This window comes from Myotis yumanensis, unplaced genomic scaffold, assembly GCF_028538775.1.
Source record: "Myotis yumanensis isolate MYYU_CA2020_CCGP unplaced genomic scaffold, mMyoYum1.0.hap1 SCAF_22, whole genome shotgun sequence".
NCBI classification, from domain to species: domain Eukaryota; kingdom Metazoa; phylum Chordata; class Mammalia; order Chiroptera; family Vespertilionidae; genus Myotis; species Myotis yumanensis.
The window spans coordinates 334,050-357,833 of record NW_027223773.1 but is presented as its reverse complement, the minus strand read 5'-3'; the positions used below and the strand labels follow the sequence as shown (position 1 = coordinate 357,833).

Here is a 23,784-nt window from a genome sequence, read left to right as displayed (position 1 = left end):
TCCGTTTTGGATCCGTTACCCCAGCAACGAGCTGTGATATCACCACTGGCGGCTTTTTGGGGGGAGAGCCGGTGGTTGGACTCGCTCTTTGCTGAGAAACAAAGATCTTGTTTTGTGTAAATGACGGTAATTGCAGGCTGTGCACCTTGAGCCCTGCTCGTTTTGTTCTGATTCTCAGTGCAGTTGTGGACAGGCAGGCAGGCACTTGGCTCCTGGAAAGAGCGCAGCTGCTAGCTGGGGGAGGGAGGGTGACTGTCCTGGGGCTGCAGTTAGCACAGCCCCCGGCGTGGTCCCCGTCCAGGCTGGGGGCTCGGGCAGAGGCAGCAGGTGTCTCTGCACAGCCGAGGGGACTTCCCCGTCCAGGCTGAGGGGTGCGGGGCTGGAGGAGATGAGTGAGGACCGCAGAGTCGTGTCCAGGGGTGGAGCGGCCGCCTCTGCGCGTAGGGACCAGGCGGTGTGCGGGGTCATTAAAGCTCCTGCCCAGGCTCCGCTTCGCCTGCTGCCAGAGCTAAGTTTTTAAAAAAATTTAATCTCGAGCAAAGAAAACATTTTCATAAAACATCCCTCCTCGCAGAGGCGGTCCGACTGAATTGCTCACACCGTCCTCAGACCCAAGGGCTCAGAGTTAAACAGCAGCAGCAGACAGGATCCGAGCAAGAAGCTGCTCCGCACGGCCTGTCTCGCGCCGGCTCTGCTGGTGGCGCCCGCGCCTGAACGTCCTCTGCTATCCCTCTGGTTTCAGGGCTTCTCACAGGTCCCCGGCCGACTCCACAGCGGAGAAAGCAGACAGCGTCTCCTCGAGCACCCCTCTGTGTGTGATCACCAACCGCCCCCCGCCCAGCACTGCCAACGGCGTCACCAGTGCGCCTCTGCTGTCCACGCCTGGGCCGGACTCCTCCGTGGAAGCCAGGGATAGACGGAGGTGCGTCACGGCTGGGCTCATTGGGTTCTCCTGGGGGGAGGGGGGCAGTGGGACGTCTTCCCAGTCTCACACGTTGATGAAAGCAGGCCTTTCCATTACAGTTTGGGTTTTGGATTTGCCAGGAGGTTTTCGGTGGAGATCTGCATTGTTTCTGACTGTTTAAGAGAGACGCCTGTTCTGTCAGGGAGACAGCTCTCCCCTTCTGTCTGTCTGTCTGTGAGGTCGTGGCAGACAGTGTCCCACTCTGTGATGGATAGCCTGACCCGAGAGGGACCTGCTGCTCTGCTCAGGGTCGTCCACAGGGACCTCTGGCGGCTAAGAAAGGCAGTAAGGGCATCAAAGGCTCAGAAATCGAGGGGATGTAAAGTTTTGATTCATTGGAGAGGAATCCCTGAGCAGGAATTGGTGACAGCAGGATGCTGACTGTGCTGCGTGTCAGGTTCTGCGGTGTCTCTGCCTGGAGAGTGGTCTCACCGACACGGGGAGATGTAAGGTAGGAGGGAGCGGGGTCGGGACTCAGGGTCCTGGGGAGATATGACCAGGAGGACGGCCAGTCTCCCCTCGAGGGGGGCGCTCCACTTGGGAGTTTCAGACCCACCTAAACCTAAACTGAGGCCCCGGTCATCCCTGTCTTCAGACTAGAAAATGAGTGCGTATCAGAGGAAGATTTTATTTTGTGAACAAGCCAGAGACTCTTTCCGACGAGACACAACCAGTCCAGGTGTCTGGGTATTTGTCATAAAGGCAGCTCTGAAACCCGTCATGAGAAGAAACGGGAGGGGTGCTAACTAAGCTGGAGAATTCTGGGGACCAGGGGGCAGTGCCTGAGAGGCAGTGCTCAGGGCGAGGCCAGGCGGAGGCAGGACGAGCATCCAGGCAGAAGGTGCGGTCAGCACCGGGTGGGAAGGAAGTGGATGGTACTGCCGAGGCCTGGAGCGCTGGGGATAGGCAGGGAGCGGACGGTGTAGCCGGCTCACAGCCAGCTCCACAGCCAGCTCCACGGGGCGCCTGGAGGAGCCGTGTTGACAGCTTTATAGACACAGTTCACGTACCATGCAATTTACCCCTGACGTGCACAGCTCAGCGGTTTCCAGTGTGTGCACGGATCTGTGCAGCCGCCACCAGTCAGTGTGCGAACGCACTTGTTCCAGAAAGAAACCCCAGACCTCAGCGCTCACCTTCACCCCATCGAAGGAGACTGAGCAGGCGTCTGGGAGAGGCAGCTCCCCTTCCAGTGAGTGATGCTGGGGGCGGGTCTAGGAACAGGAAGTTCAGGGGCCGCGCTCAGGACACCTGAGCAGGCCTTGTGTGAAATAGATTAGATGAAGGAAAAAGCGTTTTTGCGCCAGATAAATGTGTGAAAGTCGGTCACACAAGTTTAACGGGCGACTCAGAGCTGTCGGTCGGTCCTCTTGATGTGGAAGGAGTGCAGGGGTAGAATTTGCAGCATTTTCCAAGTTCCTGCATCTGTGGAGTCGTTCTGTTTTATCACGGACACCAAGGCAGGTTCCACTGGGTGTGCAGTGGAGACTACGGGGAGCAAGGCGGGAGCCTGCCTCGCAGACGGGTGCCCTGCCGGGAACTGAGCTTCTCTCCCAGCTGCGGGGACCCGGGTGTGTCAGCTCGTTTGAGTTCATCCAATCAGACATATCATTTAAGCTGTTACAGAATTAAAGCTGTTTAATTTCTCCCTCTAGACAAACATGAAAGGGAAAAAAATCACATGTTTTGAAAACAGCTAACGTTTCCTTCTGAAAGAGCTGGCGGGTGCCGTCTGGGGGAGCTCACGCTGGGGGTCGCGGCGAGGCCTGGCGCACAAGTCCAGTTGGAAGCATGAATAGCCTTTGGGATAAATTGGGCTTTAAAACTGGCCTGTGGACAGGTCTCTCAGAGGTGATGACTGGAGCAGGCAGGCTGGGCGGGTCTGACGGTGACCTGCACAACTGGCTGCTTCTCCGAGAACCTGTGTTCCAGCGGCCAGTGGGTGTGCACACCTGGTGGCCAGCGACCAGCCTCCCTGTGCACCCCATTCTTTCCCTGGGGGCGAGCTGCAGCTGGGCCACTAATGGGCGGAGCCAGAGCCAAAGGGGTGCCTGGAACACCACAGGGCCAGCATGGGAGTGGCAGCCCTGGGCTGTTCTGAGGGATGTGGGCAACTTGTATTTTCTCTTTCCTCCTGCATTCCCCAAATGCAGAGTGATAAAGTGTGACCACTGTGATGGGTGGGTGCAGAAGGAGTCGCGAACAATGCACTAGGGACAGGTCTCTCGTGACGTGAGTCTGAGCGACCGTCGGCCCTGAGGAGTAAACACAGTCCATCCAGACGCGAGGTTTGCAGGGTTCTGGGTCACCTATGATTTTGCTGCAGAAGCTCAGGGCAGGGCTTGTACAACAGTCCTCTCTCTAAAGAAGGGCACAGTTTGGATTTACAAAGTCCCTTTTTCACCCGGAAAAGCTCGCGTGGGCTCATGCCTCCTCGTCACATGATGGAGGGGTGGGAGTTAGGCCTGTGGGGTGGAGTGATGGCCCTTGTCACACCTCTTCCTCCTCACGGAGCTCACCAACCATTTCCTCCTCGAGATTTAACCCTTTGCGTGCCAACCAGTATCCTAGGAACTCTGCTAAAATTGCCAAGGCATTTTTGCTGATTTTATAGCAGTTTAGAAAAAAAATTATGAATCGCAAGTAAATGAAGTTACATATTCAAAAACTTAAGGAAACCTTTACTACATTGACATATTTAGCAATAACATCATCACTAATAAAAGCAGACTTAGAACTGGATGCCATTTCGAAGCTTTGATAGCGCTCCCGGCACTTTTGGCGAAAGACAGGAGGAGCGTAATCGCGCTCCCGGCACTGTAGGGGTTAAGGATGAGGGTTTGGGTTGGTGGCCTTGGGCCCCAGGCACTGAAATTCCTGCCACGCACCCTGTCCAGGCTCCCAGAGCAGCAGCCATCTGAGAGAGGGGCCCTCTGAGAGGGCGGGCGGCTGGCAGAGCCCTGCGGGACGGGGAGCAGCCAGGTGGCAGCTGTCACAGTGGACTGGCCTCGTTTTCCAAAGCTCCAAGTTTTCCTTAGCAACAAAGCGTAAACAGCCCTGGGGCTAATATTAGACTCTGAGTGCAGCCTCTGACCCTCTCCCTCTGCTGCTGCTCTGCCGGCTCCCCCCCCGCCCCCCCCCCTCCCTGAGTCCTCTCTCTTCCTTTTTATGGGTGCCCTTTCCTTTCTTCATGGAAACGGCCCACAGGTTTTCTGCACAAGAAGGTGAATGGTTTTTCTTGCCCCAAACAGCCCCCCTGCGCCTCCGCTTTGCGGGGTGGGATTCGGCCAGGCCTGGCTCGAGTCCCACACACCACGTGGCGGCCTTCTCGGGGCCGGGGGTCTCTGAGTTCCGTGCTCATTCCCGCTGGGATGACGTGTCAGCAGAGTAACGGCCTCGTCCTGGGAAGGTTGGGAATGGAAGCCGTGAAACCTTGAGTCATGGTTTTTAAAAGCCATTTGACTCCTCTCTGTCCCCGGGCTAAAGACAGGCAGTTGTCAGTTCATAAAGGGCTCCGAAGAGAGGCCCTCCAGTCTCTTCTGCCCTGAGAGACTGCAGCACTGCCCACTGGCCACGGAATCATCCTTCCTGCGCGGAGGTTGCGGGGTGCCGGGCGGGGGCGGGGGGGGTGGTTAGCAGCCGTCAGTGCATTTTCTGCCGTGTTCCCCTTCTGGGGTCTGGTTGTCATGTGACTCGTCACCAGGGGCCTATCGGCTGTGTAGAGGGTGCGTGTGGTTCCTGCGGGGGGTGTGGCCGGGCTCTGCTGTCATGTAGCCGTGTACTCGCGGTGCCCAGCGGTGGTGCCAGTGCTCGGGGGCGTTTCCCCGGCTGACATCTCAGGAAGGCTTGTGGTTGCCCTCCCTGCATGCATGTGGCCACACAGAACACAACGTGTCCAAATAAGTCACTGTCAGGTGAGGTGATGAGGGGAGCTGTGTGCGCTGTGGCTGCAGTGACGACGTTCTGTCCGTAGAGATGTCCTGTGGGCCTGAGTCTAAGACAGGAGGCGGGAGTGACTGCTGGTGCATCGGGGTGAAGAACACGATTGAAAATGGATTGTGTGACGATTGCACCACATGAATTTACTGAACAAACCATTGAGTGCGCTCCGTGGTGTATGGATGCATCGCAGCACAGCGGTTGGTGACTCTGCTGCCCGGGACCCAGGAGATAGGGCCAAGGCGATGCCAGCTGGGTCACTACAGTGAGGTGCAAGGTCTTGGCTAAAAGTCTGTCATCTTTTCCCAGATTTCTGTTGCTCAGCACAGCTATTGAGACAGGCACTCACCTCATTTCCCCAACACGGTGCGTTCGTCACACAGGTCCTCCCACCGGCCAACATTCAGGTGTGGGGGCTTACAAGTGTCCCCCTGCACAGGACTCCCGCGTCCAGAGGGAGGCCAGACCCCGTGTCTCCAGCTTCTGGCTCTGTCCCTGCTCCCAGCACCTCAGGGAGCGAGCAGTCACCTGACCCCTGCTGCTCAGGGTCCTTATCAGGCCCTGTTTATGGTTAGTCTCCTCTGATAAGGCGATTCTTTTTTCAGAGTGTGAGTGTGGCAGCACCGGAGGGACGGGAGTTGTGTGCCCTCACTCAGCCCTCCCCAGTCGGTGCCCGGTGTGGCACAGGGCAGTCGCTGTGACAGCCCATCAGCAGGCTGTGCTCCTGGGGAAGGACAGCCAGGCGGCCCCTGTTTGCTGATCGGGCCCTGGGCGAGCTCCTGCCCAGGTGCAGCCAAGGAAGGAGCCTGGTTGTCAGGAAACCTGAGGGCAGGAGGGTGGCCTCTGTGCTCCGGGGAGGGACTGGGACGCCTCGCCCCTTGGGCTGAGCCGAGCTGCCGCCGGGCTCTGCTTAGAGCGTGACATCCAGGTACTGTTTCTGCTCGGTCCTTGGTTCTTCCTGATGGTCCTTGGGGAAGCGGTTTGGTTGCAGATGTGTGGGTCGGGGGGGTGGGGGTGCGGCTGGGGAGGGCGGAGGAGCAGGGGCAAGAACAGGTCGCCAGCCAGAACGGTGTGGAGCTGCTCCGGAGCCTGAACATGTGCCCGACTGGAGCGCCCCAGGGGGTCAGGGCCTCAGTGCTTCTCCGTAGGAGGAGACGGGGTCGGTCATGTGGCCCGAACGTCAGACGGCAGTGCACGGGGCGGCTGTATCACCTGCCGTTTATGTTACCTGATGACGTGTGCTGAGTAATGAAGGTGCTTGGGCAGGAGGTTGCTGGGTAGTCAGGGCAGGACGGAGACGCTGGTGCAGGAGGAGGAAGGCCGGCTCCGGGTGCGGCAGGGAGCTGTCGGCGAGAGGCCGGCGCTGGGTCTGAGTGCAAGCCGCCTGCTTACCGCGGACTGCCGTACGGGAGAGTGGAGGTGAGTGTTTCCCATGCGTGTGCGATGGACGCTCTCTGACTGGGGTTGGACGTTCCGAGGACGAATTTCCAGGCAGAATTCACAGTCCTGCTGGGTCATCCCAGCCCACGGCTCTGAGGCTGGAGCTCACCCCCCACCCCACCCCCTGTGTCTGCAGCTGCGCACCAGGGAGAAAGCCTGGGCATGGTTACGGGGCCCTCTGGCCACACCGAGGCCTGTCACCCTCTGCTGAGCACGGTCCTGTGCACACGAGACCCCGCACCCCGCCCCCTGCACCAGGGCCCCCCGGGTGCTGCTGCTGCTCTGCTCTTGGATGGCGTGACTAATGCACACGGGAGCTTCCTGCGGGTGCGCCTTGACTGTGTTTCTTCACCGGAGCCTACACAGGCTGCTGAATAAACGCTGCTGCGGGCCGTGGTCTCGCCTGTGCAGTGCCCGTGTGTCCAGCAGATGGCGGCAGAGGGGCGCCTGTGGGGCCTGTGGCTCGTGCACAGGTGAGGTGTTCGGGGGCAGAGTGAAGGTCCCGCACTGCGCACTGCGGGGCGCTTCTTCCTGTGAGGCTTCTCCCGGGGCCGTGACACCTTCTTCTCCAGCTCACTGTCCTTTCTGTTTGTGTCCCTTCCGCCTCTTTCTTCTGTGAACCCCTTCTGTGTCGGTCCCAGGCCTCCCGAGTCTTCACAGGCCCTTCCCTCCACGGGGTCAGTGTCCCCGTCCCTGTCTCCGCCGCTCGGAGCTTGGCTGCTGGGAGCTGTGGCCACAGCCACTTCTGGGCACTATTTTCCTTCCCTCATTTCCTCGTCTAAAAAGGGCAAGTTTGCTGTGTGTAAATTACACCCCAGGAAAACTTGACTTAGAACGTGCCACTGAGTCTTAATTACAGGAATGTGAGTCACCCGGGGTGGGGTGTGGGCGGGAAGATAATAAGCTGTTTCAGAGGCCTCTCGGAGGGGCGAGGGGGCCCGGCTGGGAGGGACCCTGGAACAGCCGAGTCGGGGACAGAGCGCTGCTCTGGGGAGGGGACAGCTGTCACCTGACTGCGAAGGAGGTGAGTGTTCAGGAGAGGTTCCCCGGCCTGGACGCTTCTCACCCCTCCGTGTGCCTTGCCTTCTTCACAACCGGAGGCGCCGCCCGCCGCCTTTTCCCTGGGCTCCCTCCCTTAGGCTGAGCACAGCCTGCAGCGTCTCACCCGCTAGGATGCCATGTGTGTCTCATGTCTCATACTGTCTGGTCAGTGCTCTGTCATTAACATCGTTGTTACAGTTAAAAGTTTTAGCTGCACAAGGTCCAGCCTAAGTTCAAAGTTGTCCAAGGAAGCAAACAAGTGCCCCACCCCACCCCCACGGGGCCTGTGGGGCCAGTCCCGCTCTTTCCCGGCACGTGGACAGTGTCAGTGTTTGTGAGTCTAAGGAAGGCGAAGTCGTCCCGCCCGTCTTAGTGTGCATTTCACGATCATTAGTGGAAACGAGCGTTTTCTCTTAGTTCACAGGCTTCGGAGTTTCCGATTTTGTGAATTTCCTGATTGTGCTTTGCTGGTTTTTTTCAGTTGGGTTTTTTTACTCTTTTTTAAATTGCCGTAAGTTCTTTACATATTCAGGATACTAATATTTCCCAACTTGGGTATCTTTTGGTTTCATTTTGTCTTGTAATGTCTGCATAGTATTCTATAATGGATTTTCCATCATTTACTTAACTATTCTCCGTACTGTTTGAGATTTGGGTTATTTCCAGGACTTCCTTGTTTCAAACAAACAAACAAACTAGCGCTGGTGCTGAGTCTGACCTGGCCTGGCTGTGGTCAGTGATCAGTGCAGGGCAGTTGGCTGGCCCAGCTGGTCCAGCCTGTGGGGGTGAAATTAATCAGCTCTCGCTGGCCTTTGGGGGCTGGAGTCTGCCATGGCTGGTCCAGAACTAACTGTACGTGACCTACATAACGAAGGCCGTGCCGTCGGTGGCAGTGGCTTTGGCACTTGAGGCTGGAGTGTTTTAATGGCGCAAACATTCAGAAGGACACGAATTCAGGATGACACAGTACTTTCTAGGTCGTCACAGACACGCCAGACTCCCGGTCTGTACAGGGCAGGGTCCCCTGAGCTGTGGCGTGCTGCTGAGCCCAGAGCAGGGTCCGCAGGCTTTCTCCGTAGCTCTGTGGCGCGGGGCCTCGCCCTTTGGTTTATGTGTCGAGTAGGAGTGTTGAGTGGCCTGCACAGCCTGAAATGCTGACTCTGTGCTGTTTCTTTCTGACCCGCCCTCACCACTCAGTCGCCAGCGAGGCAGGATCTGCCCCCATGGCCCACGGGGACGGGCAGCCTGAGGGTCGCCCAAGGGCAGGTGGAACCGTGTCCAGGACTCCTCCCTGAGCTGCGTCCTGCGTCTTCCTCCCTGCGCGCCCCGCCTTCCTTGCGGACGGGAGTATTGATCGGACAGTGATGAAATAGCATCTCATGCAGTGTGTTTGGGAACTGTTACCGGCACTGGCTCTGCTGAGCCCAGGATCTGCCTTCCTGCCCCCCGGCCCCCGCCCCACTCCTCCTGCTCTGCGGCAGCTTCGCGCTCACAGGCCTGGCGTCCGGCTGGGTGGCAGCCGCCAGCAATCGGTGCCCAGGGAGTGGGTGCCGAGGCTGCATCTTCCCCACAGCCACGCACCTCTCTGGCCGTCCACCCCCACATCTTCGACCTTCCCACCGCCATGCAGGCCTGCGCAAGGAGGTACAGTCTGTGGTCGAGGCAGAAGGAAGTGGGGGTCCCGGGGGAGGCAGCTGGTCTGGTGCTGCCCCTGTAAGTGTCTCAGGTGGGAGCCAGCACCGCCTCCTCAACCTGTGACAGTGTGGAGGCTCCGAGGAGCATGGCAGGAAGGGCGGCTGTATCCTGAGGAGTCGCATCAGCTGCTTTCAGCGTCACTGGCAGGCTGCCTGCCTGTGGTTCGTGGGAGACGAGATGGGTCCGGGGTTCGGGTCGTCTAAGTGGGTTCTCGGGCTATGCCGTCCGGTGTGGGAGCGTAGCCATGTGGAGCTGTTGAGGCTTAAATTAATGTAAAGCCAAGCTTCTCCATCCCACCGGCTGCGTGTGAGTGACAGTGACCGTCGCGCTGGACGGCAGGTGCCAGGCCTGCTGGAGTGTGTCTCCCGGAGGAGCGGCCCCCGTGGAGGACAAGCCGACTGCAGAACCTGGTGCCTGGGCCTCGCTGCGGGGAACCCCTCGCCACACAGGGCAGCGCTCCCTTCTGTGGGGACGCTTAGGGTCTGCTGGCCTCTGCGCCTGTCCCATCCTCAGTGCAGCTACCACCCTGGGTGCTGCCCCAGGACTGGCCTCGGTGAAAGCTGGACGCCTGGGCCTTCTGACCCCCTGCACCCACAGTGCCCACTCGCCACCTGCCTCTGGCACCCACCGCTCTGCTCTCTGTGTCTGCGCTTGGGGCGTCTAGATTCCATGGAAGGTGACATGGACGACTCGTCTCTGTCTGACGGTGTCACTAGCCGATCCCTCAGGTCCCTCCACGTTGCAAACGGCAGGGTTTCCTTCTCTTTACGGCTGAGCAATGCCTCACTGTGTCTGTGCCCCGTCTTTAGTGCTTTTGTTTCCTTCGGATAAATGCCTAGAAGTGGGATTGCAGGGTCCAAAGGCAGTTCTGTTTTTAATTTTTTGAGGAAAGTCCGTATTTTTTCCACAGAGGCTGCACCAGTCTGCATTCCCACCAGCAGCACACAGGGTCCCCTTTTCTCCACGTCCTTGCCAGCACTTGTTGCTGTTGATTTACTGATGGCACCATTCTGACAGGCGTGAGGTGGCACCTCACTGTGGTTTGATTTGCATTTCCCTGGTGGCGAGTGGCCTTTAGCACCGTCCCTGTGGGCATCTGTACATCTTCTTTGGATGAAGGTCTATTTAATCCTCTGCCCGTTTTGTGATCAGTCACCAAACAGAAATGTGAATAGGCCTCAGTGCAGTCAAGAAATGGAGCCCCTCTCAAACCTTTTCAGATGCTTCACTGGTGAACTCTCAGTGAGTGAGGAGGACAGACCCCAATCTTACACACGTCCCCACAGAACAGGCGAGGAGACCCTCCTCCCGGCTCGCCCAGCCGTCGCTGCAGAGCTGGCCGTCGCGGTGGGAGTCGCTGCAGTCTCTCACGGGACGTGGGTGGAGAGCCCTGAACTAAAAAGAGCGAGTCCCAAGGACTCAGTGCTGCTTTGTGCCCGGTTTCCCCACAGCCTCTGCCGGCTCCCGCCTTCGCTCTTTGCAGGTGGGACCCACTTGAGGGTGCGGACACGTCGTCTTCCTGAGGGCGGGCTGGGCAGACCCTCTGTGTCCATCCCTCCGCAGGTCGTATCTGACGCCCGTCCGTGACGAGGAGGCCGAGTCTCTGCGGAAAGCACGCTCCAGGCAAGCCCGGCAGACCCGGAGGTCAACGCAGGTGGGCGTGGCCTCCGTTCTGTCCTTGGTCCTTTCCTGTCCATTGGCGGCCCCAGGCCCCCACTAGGGACTGGTGAGTGCAGGGCTGTCACTGACCATGCAGCGCTGCTACCTGGCAATGAGGGGCAGCGAGGCTCGGCCGCCCTCGGGGACAGGGCTCTGCACACTCAGGGTTGACTTTAAGTCCGTGTTGCTGGAGATGGTCCGTGCTGAGGGCCTCATTCGGAGCTGGGATGTGGGGCCTGGTCAGGCTGGCCCCTCTCTGATCTGTCCTCTCTCCCCAGGGAGTGACCCTGACAGACCTGCAGGAGGCAGAGAGGACCTTCAGCCGGTCTCGGGCGGAGCGGCAGGCTCAGGACCAGCCCGGCCAGAAGCTGGGTACCGAAGGGCTGGAAGGCCGCGCCGAGAGGCATGAGACGTCCACACTCCCCGCCAAGGACACCGGGGAAGGCCGCCAGCCCTGGGGCCGGGGTCAGGAGGAAGAGGTGAGCTCGTGAGGCCGCAGGCCTGTGCTGGCGGGTGGGTGGAGCTTCATCCTGAGGCCCTTGTCCTTCTATTTCATTCCAAAGTTGGGGGTTTTCTCCAGCATCAGGGCTGCCTGTGCCCGCGGCCAGGCCATCACTATCTCCTTTCCGGCAATCAACTAGCTTTAGCTACTTCCTGAGCATCTACTACTGGTGACCCTCTTGGTGTAGAAAAGCCCATCTCAGCAAGCCCGCTGTGCATGCCCTTTGGTGGGGCTGGACTCTAACATCTCCCTGTGGCTGGCCCCCAGCCTGCGTGCCGTCGCCTGAGGGGTGCAGCTCAGCCAGACAAGCCCACCACCGCCGTGTCCCCGACCACCTCAAGACCCACCCTCTACACCAGCTCCCACCTGCTGCGGACGAGCGGGCCGGCAGCCCCCGACGCCGAGAGCTCAGAGGCCAAGGACATGGACAGAGATGGTGCGTAGAGCTCCCGGAAATGCAGCCTCCGGGGAGTTTCCCGACAGCGTCCTCGGGCCGCACCCTGGGTCCTGGTGCTCACTCCTCTCTCCCCTGCAGAGAGCGAAGAGGCAGGTGTGGACGACCCGTGCGCCGGTGGGCTGTCCGTCCGGGAGCGGAGGCGGCCCCGGGAGCGGCGGAGGGGCACGGGCATCAGCTTCTGGACGAAGGACGTAAGTGGACAGCACCTGGTCACCCTCCATGCTGAGGTCAGAGGCCCACCCATGGCCCCAAGGTGCAGGTGGCAGGAAGTGTCTGTGGGACAGAAAGGAGAGGGAACTCGTGTGGGACTCGTGAGGGTGTTCCTGGGGGCCGAGTGCCTGGAGCAGCGCTGGGCACATAGTAGGTACTCAGTCACAACGGGTGATGCGTGAAAACCACTGTTTGCAACCTGGAAGCTAGCCCAGCCCTCGGTGTCCTCCCCGGGCCCCAGAGCTGTGCCGCCCGGACCTCCTCGCAGGGATGGCACCACGGGAAGTAACCAGTCCCTCCGGCTCAGCCTCGATCTTTTGGAGGAAAAAGGAAGGGATCATAAAAAAACATGTTGAGGCAGGAAAAAACACAGAACAGCGCCCTGTGCCGCTGGCTGCAGACCCCGTCCGGAGCTTTAAGTTGCCCCCCTCTCACTCCTCCCCCTCCCCCCCACTCCATCACTGGGGTTTTAAGAGTCAGAACCCTGGTTCCCAACAACTCCTTTGAAATTAGCTGAGCCGTTCAGTGAGGAAGAAAGGGCAGTGTCATCTGTGGAACTGTGCTCTAGGGAGATGCTCACAGCCGGGGGCTGTGGGCTGACTGTCGACGGGAGATGAGGCCTGTGGTCTCAGAGTTCTTCCCAGCTGTGGCAGCAGGACGTCACAAGCTGTCCGTCCCCCCAGGCCGTGTGTCGGGTCATTGAGGGCTGACCCTCCTGCTCCCAAGGCGTCTAACGGTCACCCTCTTGTTTTCTACTCTTTCCTTTTCAGGAGGAGGAAGCTGATGGCTCTGAAGAGGTGAAGGAAGCGAGGGTAAGTGACAGCCACCGAGGGTGTCACCGGGCCTGCTCACACCCACACCTCACGCAGGAGGCCAGCAGAGCCGGCCGAGGGCGAGGGAGAGAGAGCGTCCTCGGGCGCAGGCAGGGTCGGTGCTGTGATGCCCGTGAACAGTCTCCTCCGCTTCCCGCCTCCTGCGACGGGCAGCAGCTGCAGGCTGCCTCCTGCCCTCTCGTGATGGCGCCCCTGGGGGCATCTCTGAGTCTTTAGCTGGGAGTGGAGACGGCACTGGCACTGCGTCTGTTTGTCACCAGCATTTGGATGTGGAGAGGGGCTCTGGCTGGAGGCTGCCTCTGCTCCCGGTTGCGACAGAGGCAGACCTGCCCTGCATCGCTGTAGGGCACAAGGCGTGGTGCTGAGACGGTGGAGACTTTGCTTAGTCTGCCTCGTGCCTGGTGTGGCCAAAGCCTGTCCCCATTGGTCGCTTCAGGAGCCAGTGAGACCGGGAACACACCGCCGACGGGTGTGTGGGCAGCCCGGCTGGTGTCCGGATGGCCTTCCCTTGCTCGGTGAAGGAGAAGTGAGCCTGCGTCCTGAGGTGGGGAAGGCTGCTGTGAGAACACGCTGGCGGTGAGGAGCGTCTGTCTCCTGTGCTGTGCACCTGTGTGGGCCGCCCGCCCCTCTGGGCCTGCGCTTGGCTGTCCCGCCTCTGCTCCTCGCAGCGTCTGTCCTGTGACTGGACCCATCACTCGGAGGCACTGGGGGCCAACAAGGACGATGGTGCCTCCACGGACGGGCCCTGCACAGCGGAGAGGGACAGTTTGCTTTGTGTTAAAGGGACCGTCGAAACCAGTTCCCAGTAGTGGAGTCACTCACCTCAGCTTTGGAGGATTCAGAGGTGACTTGGGCTGGAGCTTCCTGTTACCGTGAAGGAAACCGAGGCCCCAACAAGTTAGGGTTCAGGGACCTGGCCGCTTGGTGTTGCAGGGCTACAGTGAGGCAGACCCGCCAGGCTCACGCCTCCCACTGGCGTTCTGCTCGGCGGGTTACACAGGGTCGCCTCCGATGCCACCTCCACTCCCGAGGGAGGCTCTGGTGGGTGCGTGTGGACAGGGCAGCACCAGCAGGTGGTCGGACAGGCCTTGTTGAGGAAGCCTCGTGCGAGCGTAAACCTGAAGGAGGGTAGTGGGCTGTGGACTTAGGGGTGCAGTGTTGTCGTTGGGAAGGCGCCAGCAGAGACAGGCAGGAGTGTGCCCGACACCCCTGAGAAGAGGTGGGGGCCCATGTAGCTGAGCAGAGTGAGCAGACGGTGTAGACAGGGGAGTCCGTGGGGCTGTGAGCTGGAGACTCGGGAGCAGATTTGGGCTTAGCTTGGGGACGGTGGGGCGGCCTCAGGGACCCTAAATTCCTGCTGCTCGTGTCAGAGATGAGAACTGAGGCCCCAAGCTCCTATCACAGCCGTGCTCCTATGGGGCTGTCAGGTGGGCTTTCCGTCTGTTTATGTCTCCAGGGACACCCTGTTAGGACGCGAGCGGACGCCTAAGCTGCAGCCCGCCTGCACCTGGCGCACCACTCAGCTCCCAGCCTCCGTTCCCTCGTGTACATGGGGGTGATGCCCGGCCGACCTGGAGCTGTGCTGGAAGTGATGGTACATTTAAATGGTTGGGGTGCTGGAGGCCCATTGAGATCCTCCGGGTCCAGGTCCCTAAGTCTAGATGAGAGTGAGGCTTTCGCTGACCTTAGAATCGGGTGATTTGACGTCATTCCTAGTTTTTCTGCAGAGAATAGGTGTCTTGTGAGTCAGAGAGGCGCCCAGGCTCCCCCGACGTGTGTCAGTGTCTGAACTGTCCCTGGTGAGTTCTGAGAAGTGGGCTTGACGGGGCTGCAGGAGCGGGAAGCGCGGGACGATGGGAAGGGCAGGAGTGGGGCCGGTGCTCCCCCTCGCTCCGAGCCTGGGGAGCCCCGCTCCAGTCGGCTCCCTAAGTACCCTGCCCTGTTTCCTCCAGTGTCCCCCCAGCTCCAGCCCCCCCGAGGAAGTCACAGCTCTGTCCCTACGGCCCTGGCTTTCCCAGCCCGCTTCTAGCCTTTGCTGGACCGCCCCCCCCCCCCCCACCCCCCACCAACCCAAGCAGTGCACCAGTGACCTCCCGTCCCTCCAGCCCTTGTCCTTTTAGGTAAAATCCCAGGCTGAGCCTCCTGCTCGCCCGACTGCCTAATATGGTAAGGTATGCCCCGAGAGGCAAGGCCCGGCCAGGCGAGGCAGCTGCCTGGGAGCCGGCGGGCTGAGCTTGAAGACACGGAGGGAGGTGAGGTGCTGTGTGGACGTGAGACTTTCTCAGTGCTCCCGCAACACAGTCCTTGTTTCAGAGCGAGCCCCTCCTCCAGCAGAGTGAACCAGAGGCATCGCTGTTCCTCTCTCAGCCTCCGCCTCACCTCGGAAAGGGGGTGGCCAGCTTGCCCAGGACGGGGTCTGAGAAGTCTGAGGGCTGCTAGGGTCCTGGTGCTCATGGGGACGGCCCCTCAGTGATGGCGTCGCATCAGCCCCCGGGGGACAGGCCGTGGGGGAAGGAGCGGCCGTGTGTGGGGCAGTTCTCCACCCGGAGCCGCTGATGTCTCCTCCAGAGGTGACCCCGTGACCCACCCCCTCCAGGGTCACATGGGCCTTCCACTCCCAAGGCCGCCTGGGCGTCTCAGAACCGGTCCTCTTGGCATCTTCCTTTTAAGGATCCGATTAATTTTGGGTCGTGCTGTTGCCAAGGAGACGGGTCATCGGGGCGCAGTCTGTTCCCTGGAGAGGCTGTAGCTTTAGACCCACTGTCCTGTGGCCCCGTGCATTCCGCCCCAGCCAGGACTCTGTCAGGAGAGCAAGCTGCGTCCTGTTCTCTGTTTGGACTTTGATTCCTCATACAGGGGTGAGGAAGGTGTATCAGCCACCAGGACGGTCCGTCACCCCATCCGTCTCCCCACTTCTTCCGCTGCTGCCGCCTCGGGTGCTAGCGGGTTAGTGGCCGCGGCTCTGTCTCCTTGGAGGGACCTGACGAGCTCGGCCCGTTGTCGTGGAGACGGAGTTCCGAGCACAGGGCGGTGGCTCTCGAGCAGCTGGGGGTCTGGCCGAGGCTGTGGGGCTGTGTGCCCATGTGACAGTCGCCCTGCAGTTATCTGAGTCCAAAACCAGACTTGATTTTACACGTTAATGCACGTCTTCTGGCAGAGGAGGTTCTGAATGTTGAACCACCGTGAACTTGAGAAAACTACCTAATTGTGCTTCTCTCCCTCACGGTGGTGCGTGCGGTGACGGTGGGGCGCATGGGAGGCGCTGAGCAGCGCGTTCTCCAGGCCCGCGTCCACCTTCTGCTCCAGGATGGCCTGGGAGAGCTGTGCCCTGGTGGCCTCGTCTACCTCATCTGCCTCCTGGTATCACAGGCCTCGGACTGTCCAAGTGAAACACTGCATCTCATCATGTTAGTTTCCTCTGTTTGTTCAGATGATTGTTATGATGTTAGCCAGGGCTTATATCAGTGGCTTTCATGTCGGGATAGTAAAGGTTGAGGTGTTAGAAAATTTTGTTATAAAAGGGGATTCTGCTACAAAGAGGAAGAAATTGTTCAAAGTCGTACCACTAAGAAGAAATTATTGTTTAGCCTCCTGCTGAATTTCCTGCTGGTATTTTTCCTGTGTTGTTGTTTTCTTAAACATTTTCTAGACCAACTAATAGCATCCTTAAGAAAGGGATCGTTTTCACCCTGAGCGTTCCTGGGGCCCTCATCAAAGCACAAGGTTCAGCTCTGACCATCAGAGGCAGCAGCCTGGGCGGACCCTCGAGTCACAGAGTCATTCCTTCTGCGGTGGCGACAGCGGGTGGCCGGGCGCTGGCCGTGGCTCAGGGCTGGAAGCAGTAGCAGCCACTTAGTGCCTTGAGCTTCTGCATAGGAAAAGCATAGTTTACACCAAACAGGATCCCTTAAGGCACGTGAGTGTTGACACAGGAGCCTCAACAGCATGAGCCTTACAAAGCACGCGGCTTCTTGATGCTTTAAAAATGCCATTGTTGCTCCTGGGAGAGAGGAGGGACATTTTAAAAACCTGTTGCCAAATTAATAGCTCAGACTAAATCCTTGTCTGTCTTGGAGCCTGTCCTTGGTTATGTCTCAGATTCCCTCAGGTGACAGGAAACGGCACGTTCGCATGGTATGTAACCAGGTAACACATTTGTGGAGTTTTACTCGCGGACTTGCCCAGGTGAGGTGCCACGTGGCTCCTGTGAGGACGGCGCAGGCTCTGCCCCAGTGCGAGCGGGAGCGGAGGGGAGGGGCAGCACCAGCCTCGTCCCCTGCGGGCCCAGGTCAGGGCCCAGCACGCTGCGGTCAGTCGTCTGTGTGACACTCGATTCTCTGTGACAGTGGGAGAGCAGCCTTGACGAGACGCCAGCAAATGGAGCGGCTGTGGGCCTGTTGCGGGGGGCGGGGGGCTCCACCGGAGGCAGAGCACGAGCACGCCCTGAATGTCAGGCCTCTCTCCTGAGCAGACCTGCTTATGCTGCAGTTCCTCGCGTACAGTGATTATGGGGCGTGTGAGTGGTACTCAGCATCTCTCCTGCTCACTTTAAAACAACCGTCGTGACATAAAGGACTTTTCTACACCCCGGCTGGTTTTTGAATATTTATAGTTTTAACAAAAGTTTGGGTGCGTCGTACCTTTTGAAGCTACTTGTCCCGCGTTTATCTAACCAGCTGTAGCATCTACAGAAGCCCTCGTGGCTGCCTCTGAGTCGATCAGAAAGGATCCATTCGGCGTGCTCTTCTCGGGCGCAGTGAACATGGGGATGGGTAGTTCTTCCTCCCTGGCCTGCCTGGAGCACAGTAGGACATCCGAGTCCCGCCTGGAGCGCTGTCCAGTGCTGAGAGCCGTGTCCCGGGGCAGGTCCAGCCGACCCTGTGGGCAGCTCTGCCCCCAGCGTGGCCGCGGCTCCATCTGGCCGTGGAGGGGCACACACGCCCTCCATGAAAGCAGGCAGCCTCCCACTGGGTCTGCCTTTGTGAGCTGTTGCTGAATTTAAGTTTAATTGTGAAGCACGAGGCCCCTAAGCCAGCTCTGGGCAGGTCGGCAGGAGGAGCCTCTTGCAGGGCCTGGGACCCCTCTCCTTCGAGAGCTCCTGAACCTTGAGCTTTCGAGGGGCAGGGCCGTGACCCTGGCTAAGAGCAGGACGGAGCCTCTGGTCTGGCTCTGAAGTCTGTCTTCGAGGGTCCCTTCCCAGGCTCCTTGGTGACTAACCCTTCGTGTGAGAAAGGAGCCTGGGCCCCCCACCTGAGGGAACCTTTCTCCTCTCTCCCCTCCCTCCCCGTCCTTGGGCAGAACCCTCAGAGGAGCAGCCCTAGGAGGCCCGAGGGCACGAGGTGGTGGAGGCTTGGGGCCCTGCCTGGGGTTGCGTCCACTGCCGTGTTCACGGGCAGTTCCTGTCGCCTGCGTCAGACGGAAACAGGGCGCTGGTCTTCCTGTCTGTGAGCTTGGTGCGGGGTCTGCGAGGTCATAGGGGTCACCAGGTGGCACTGCCTGGACGCAAGATGAGCCAGGAAAGGAGGGAATTTAAATTCATGTGGGAAAGGGGGTGGGGCCAGAGAGGCGGGCTGTGCTGGGGTCGCCACAGGGTAGAAAGCAGGGGCCAGCAGTGTGTGTGGGTGGGGATGGCAGGGTGTGGAAGAGCTTCATGGTCAAATTCCCCCCTCGAGACCACGCAGACACATTCCTTTCTTTTTAACTGACTTTTCGCTGTGGAGTCTGGTCCTGGGTCCTGCTGCCCCTGCTGTTGGTGTGTCCCCGGCCTGGCCCTCGCCGTGCCCACATGACCCCCTGCCCCGGCCTGGAGTTTCGGTGTCAGTTTGCTGGGCTTCTCGGGGCAGCTAGTGACTTGTGGTTGGAACGGAGCATGGAGGCCTCCGTGCTGTGCGGGCATCTGTCTGGGCTTTTGAATAGAGGCCCCTCGTCACAGCCGAGAAGAGCCGCTGTGAGCCGGGGTCTGCGCGTGCACCCCGAGCCCCGTGTTCCTAGAAGCTGCGCTGGCTCCCCCGGCAAGTGGCGGCCGCGTGGGCTGGAAGCGATCCTTGCCCTTGGCCCGGCTCCAGCATTCCTGGCTGAGCGAATCGGCTTTGGAACGTCAGAGAGAAGAGGAGGGATGTGGCTGAGTGTTTATATGTTGGAGGACGGGAGCCCAGCTCCTCCAACTGCTGCTTCTCACAAACTCCTGACTTGCCGGACCTGAGTGATCACAGCCCTTGGCCTCGCCCCGCGTGGAGCCAGCCTGGGAGACGCGTGTTTGCAGGGGCTCGTTCCTTCCCTCCGGCCGTGAGCTGGCCGTCCCAGCGTCTCCGCTGGCCCCAGGGCGTCCTGCCTCAGGATTGCATCTCTTGTCGTTGGGAGGAGGCCTCGGGAAGAGTGAGCTTTTGGAGAACCCAGGACTCGGTCCAGGCCACGCAGCGAGGCTCCCCGCCACCCCGGCGGGACTGCTGTCCAGCGGACCCGGCTAGACGTGTGGAGGGACACGCCTCACGCCTGCTCAGCTGGCGGCCCAGAGCTGCAGGCTGGACTCCAGGGTGGCCGCGTCCTCGCTGAGCTCCGCTGCTCAGCGCAGCCATGTCCTCTCTGTACACCCGGAGCAAGGAGTTCCCTCGGAGCAGGAAGTCTACGTCGGACTCACCCCCCGCCACTCCCTCCCCGACGGCCAAGACGCTCCGAGTAAGCGGTTTTATCTCCGTGTCTTGTGCTGAGTGCAGGGCGAGTGCATGTGTGTCTGGGAGGTGGGCTGAACACAGGTGTGTCAGGGCACGAGGGAGTCGGGCAGGAAGCTAGAACCTGCAGAGAGGCCCTGTGGCTGCTGTGCCAGTGACGGTCCCACGTGCACGTGGCCCTGTGTCAGCCGGTCCCCACGTGCCGGCTCCTGCACCTGAGCCCTTAACCCTCAGTGTCAGCTGCAGGGGCAGAGGGGGCGTTCCGTCCTGTCTGCCTCTCCAGGCCTTTTCTCATGCTCCGGGCTATATTTAGTTGTTCCCTTTCCTGTGTTTTATGGGTCAACACTGTGCTTTTAAAAGAAAAAGCTCCCAAATGGCCATGCAACTGTGTACAGTAACCTTTAATTGTGTGCAGCTTCAAGCATGTGTGTGTGTGTGTGTGTGTGTGTGTCTGAGTCTGTGCCTGTGTGTGTGACTGTGAGTATGTGTGTGACTGTGAGAGCGTGTGTGTGTGTGTGTGTGTGTGTGTGTGTGAGCCTGTGAGGGCCTGTGCCTGTGTGTGTGACTGTGAGTATGTGTGTGTCTGTGTGTGTGTGACTGTGTGTGTGTGTGTGTGACTGTGTGTGTGTGACTGTGTGTGTGTGTGTGAGACTGTGAGAGCCTCTGTGTGTGTGTGTGACTGTGAGAGCCTGTGTGTGTGTGTGTGTGTGTGTGTGTGAGACTGTGAGAGCCTGTGCCTCTGTGTGTGTGAGACTGTGTGTGTGTGTGTGTGTGTGTGTGTGTGTGTGACTGTGTGTGTGTGTGTGTGAGACTGTGAGAGCCTCTGTGTGTGTGTACATGCGAGACGCAGGGACAGTGTGTGCCAGGCATCGTGGCACCTGCCGCCTTCCTCCTCCTCCTCACAGGGAATGTGCCTGGAAAGCCCGGGAAGCCCTGTGCCTGCTGACGGGCGGTGTGCTGCCCCCAGGCGTGCCCATGTTCTAGCAGGTGTCTCCGTGGGCTGTGGGCTGGGCAGTGTGGCGGCCGCTCCTTGTTAGGGAACAAGTCTGCTGGGCGCAGGGGCAGCTCCTTATTTGGGGCCGAGTGGGGAAGCCTGCAGGACCCGCACGGCCTGCGTCTGTGTGACGGCCCCATGCCCTGGCCCACTGTTGTGTCGGCACCGGGTGCAGCGGTGTGTGGAGTGTGATTCTAGGACAACAGCCGGGGCTGTTGACTCCCAGACACCAAGACAGTTTGTTATGAAGCTGTTTATCTTGAGCTCCTCATGGGGATCTAGGGGGCCTGTGTGTGCCCCCCAGTGACGGCTCCTCCCCTGGGGCCCGGCTGTCATGCTAGGAGCCCTTGAAGGCTCCCCAGCGGCTGCCACGCGAGGCCTCAGGAAGGAGCCTCTTCCTCACCCTCATTTCCCTTGTCCCACTGTCGTCGCAAACCCCACTGCTTTTGTCAGATCCCTCTGCAGCCCCGTCCTGCCCCCCACCCCCGGGTGCTGCCCAGGGTTCTGAACAGTCTAATGCAGCAGAAACGTGATTGTAACACCCACCTGTGCCCGGCCCTCACTCTGGTTCCCTGGAAGGTGGGAACCAAGACACAGCAGAGCTGCAGTCTGACTACGACCCAACAGTAACACTGCGTTCTGATAGGTGTGTCTGAAGGTGAGGCACAGGCAGGGTCAGAGAGGACGGGGAGAGCTTGGGGAGCTGTGGGAGCCCCACCTTTGTACGGACGGGGACCCCGAACTGAAGGTACAGGAAGAGCAAGGTGTCTGCAGAGCTGTTGGGGCGGAGAGACTGAGGCTGCAGGGCCTCGAGGCAGAAGCACTGGGCTTCGGGGAAGGTGCGGAGGGTCTGATCGCAGAGTTAAGGTCCAGAAGCTCTCACTGCCTTTGTGAGAGGTAATTGTGGTCCAGAGACTTTGGGGTTAAAGGGGCGTGGCCTTGGGGCCTGCATTCCCGGAGCAGCTCTGCCTGGGAGCCAGGGATGGAAGTCCTCGTGCTTTCCTGCTGTGAAGGGGAGGGTCCCTGCTTCTGCCTCCGGACAAGGAGACCGTCCTCCGTCCTCCACGGGACCTTGGCTCGGCTCCCGGCTCCCGGCTCCCGGCTGAGCAGGAATGGCTGCACACCTCGTCTTAGACGCCAGGCAGCAGCCGGGCTGAACTGCCACCCAGCGGGCACCATTGTAACTCAGAACCAGCTGTAACTCGGAAAACCGTGGCCTCATCCCCCTCCCCCAACACTCCTACAGCCGCTGGGCTCGTGTGCTGGCCGTGACCCTCTCAGCATGACGCAGGCGTGTTCCTCCCGGGGGACGCACTCTGTGCCCAAGACGGTGTCCTCACCAGCCAGGGTGTCTGTTTACTTTCCCAGCAGCCGCGTTGTCCGTTCTCTGAGCATGACATGCTGTTAAACATGGTCCCTGTCCACGAGGGAGGGGACGGGAGGACGGGGAGAAGGGACAGAGCTGCCTCAGCTCCGGAGGAAGCGCTGGCCCGGGACCAGAGCGTGACCTGCAGGGACAACCAAAGGTGTGTGTGTCGCGTTGTAAACGTGTCCAGAGCGTGCGAGGGACACCTGACGGCGACAGGGTGGCCACAGCTGCCGTGAGATCCTTCAGGGACATCACAGACTGAGGCAGCACCGCACTTCCTGACAGGACAGTGATGGGGTGAAGGTCATGGGACTCGGCGTGTGAAACACTGGGTGGCGGAAACTCACCTGCTCACAGCGAGTCAGCGCCGCCCGCCCCGCCGGCACAGGCCCCCGGCTGCGGCTGGGCCAGGGCATGGGTGGTTCTCACTGAGGCCCTTACGGATCAGTGAGGCCGTTCTCTCCTGGGGGAAGCCTTGGATGTGGGAATTTCTGAAATGGCTCCCACTGGCCTCACCCCTGAGCCGTGAACGTGATGGGCTGCCATTGCCCTGGAACCCGAAGGGTCCCGCTCACCGTGGTCACGGAGCCAAGAACCACAGGAGGCGGGTTCTCCGAGGCCCCCAGGAAAGCTCAGCCTGCCTTGGGGGGGAGGGGGGACGCTTGGGGACCCAGGAGATGGCAGCAGGTTTTCCCATCACTGTGGGCCGTGGCAGTGGCCATGTGACCCGTGTCCTTCCTGTCCCTCGGGCCCAGCTCTCCAGAGCCACAATTTTATTTTAAACGTTGGCGGGCGGGGGGCGGGGGGGTGTAATGATGGGTCTTCCTGAACTGGTAACGTTCAAGTTGGAAGCTTTTGTGGGGTTTTCTAAGCCAGCCCCTGGTGTTCTGCGAGCCGTACACATTTCACCATCGGAACCAGCCTGGCGCTGTCCCTCCCAGGACGGCCCTGGGGCTGACGGAGGGAGGTAGTCGGGGAGTTTCCAGAGGAAGGAAGGAGCCTGCGCCTGGGTCTGGACCATCCTTAAGAGCCAGTCGTGCGCAGAGCAGACCTCAGAGCCTCCCAGAAACGGCAGCCCTGTGGTTGCCCACCCCATTCTGGGCCCTGCAGCCACGAGGGTGGGTCCCAGGGAAGCCTCTGAGACACATGGTTTTAGAATGCCTGAGTGAGTGAGTCTCTCTAAAGCCGGCGCTTTCCGGAGCCTCCATTGGAGACCGGGTTGCCACCTGGTCACAGGTTTCCCTTCGCTGCTTCAGAGCAGGCTGCGGCTCGGCCCCCGCCCCCCCCCCCCCCCCCCCCCCCCCCCCCCCCGAGTCCGGGCTGCCGCTCAGCTGTGCCCCCTGCAGGCCCGCACAGTGGTTCTTAGGCTCGGGAGGCCCTGGGCATTTGCTGTGTGAGCTTCATTCTGAGCTCATGAATCTCTGGCATTTCACAGCTTACACTTCTCCTGGTTCTGACTTTTCATTCACCCCGACGTGTGAAGGCGGCATCTCCTCACAGAGCGGTGGCTGGCGGCACTTTATAAACTAAGCACTTCCCCAGAGGGCATCACACTAAACAGGCTTCAAGTCAGACACCCACCTCCTTAGTGATGATGACGCAGTAACTGACTCTCAGCAGGTTCCTGCGCTCCAGCCGCAGGCCCCAGGATGCTCGGCACCAGGCGTGAGGCGCTGAGGCTCCTGTGCACCAGGTGCTTCGCTGCTGAGCCCCTGCACACCACACCCCCCCCCCCCCCCCCGGACGCATCCTCATGGTCAGTCACCTGCTGCCTCACAGGCTGCCGAACAGAGTGGGCCTTTTAAAAATTGTCTAGGAAGTAGAAAGACTCGGTCTGGATCGAGGGCAACCTGTGTCCATTCTGCAGAAGCACCTGAGAATTCTGATGGCAGTTCCCCTGGTTTAGAGAGGTTTCCATGGAGAATGGCCGCCCGCTCCGTCCTTCCCCTGGACAGCCGGGAGGGTGGGGGGGCAAGTGGATGCCAGGGAGGGGAGCGAGTGGACAGCCGGGGG

The 23,784-nt window shown here is 60.1% G+C and overlaps 1 protein-coding gene across 1 annotated transcript in view; it reads left to right on the top strand.

Moving 5' to 3' along the window:
* Nucleotides 1-23,784, top strand: part of PPP1R12B (protein phosphatase 1 regulatory subunit 12B) — a 63,541-nt gene that overhangs the window by 25,879 nt on the left and 13,878 nt on the right. The window contains 6 exon segments of the mRNA XM_070401407.1: nucleotides 743-922; nucleotides 10,643-10,733; nucleotides 11,017-11,217; nucleotides 11,508-11,676; nucleotides 11,776-11,888; nucleotides 12,678-12,719. Of these exon segments, the coding sequence (XP_070257508.1) occupies nucleotides 743-922; nucleotides 10,643-10,733; nucleotides 11,017-11,217; nucleotides 11,508-11,676; nucleotides 11,776-11,888; nucleotides 12,678-12,719 (796 nt within the window).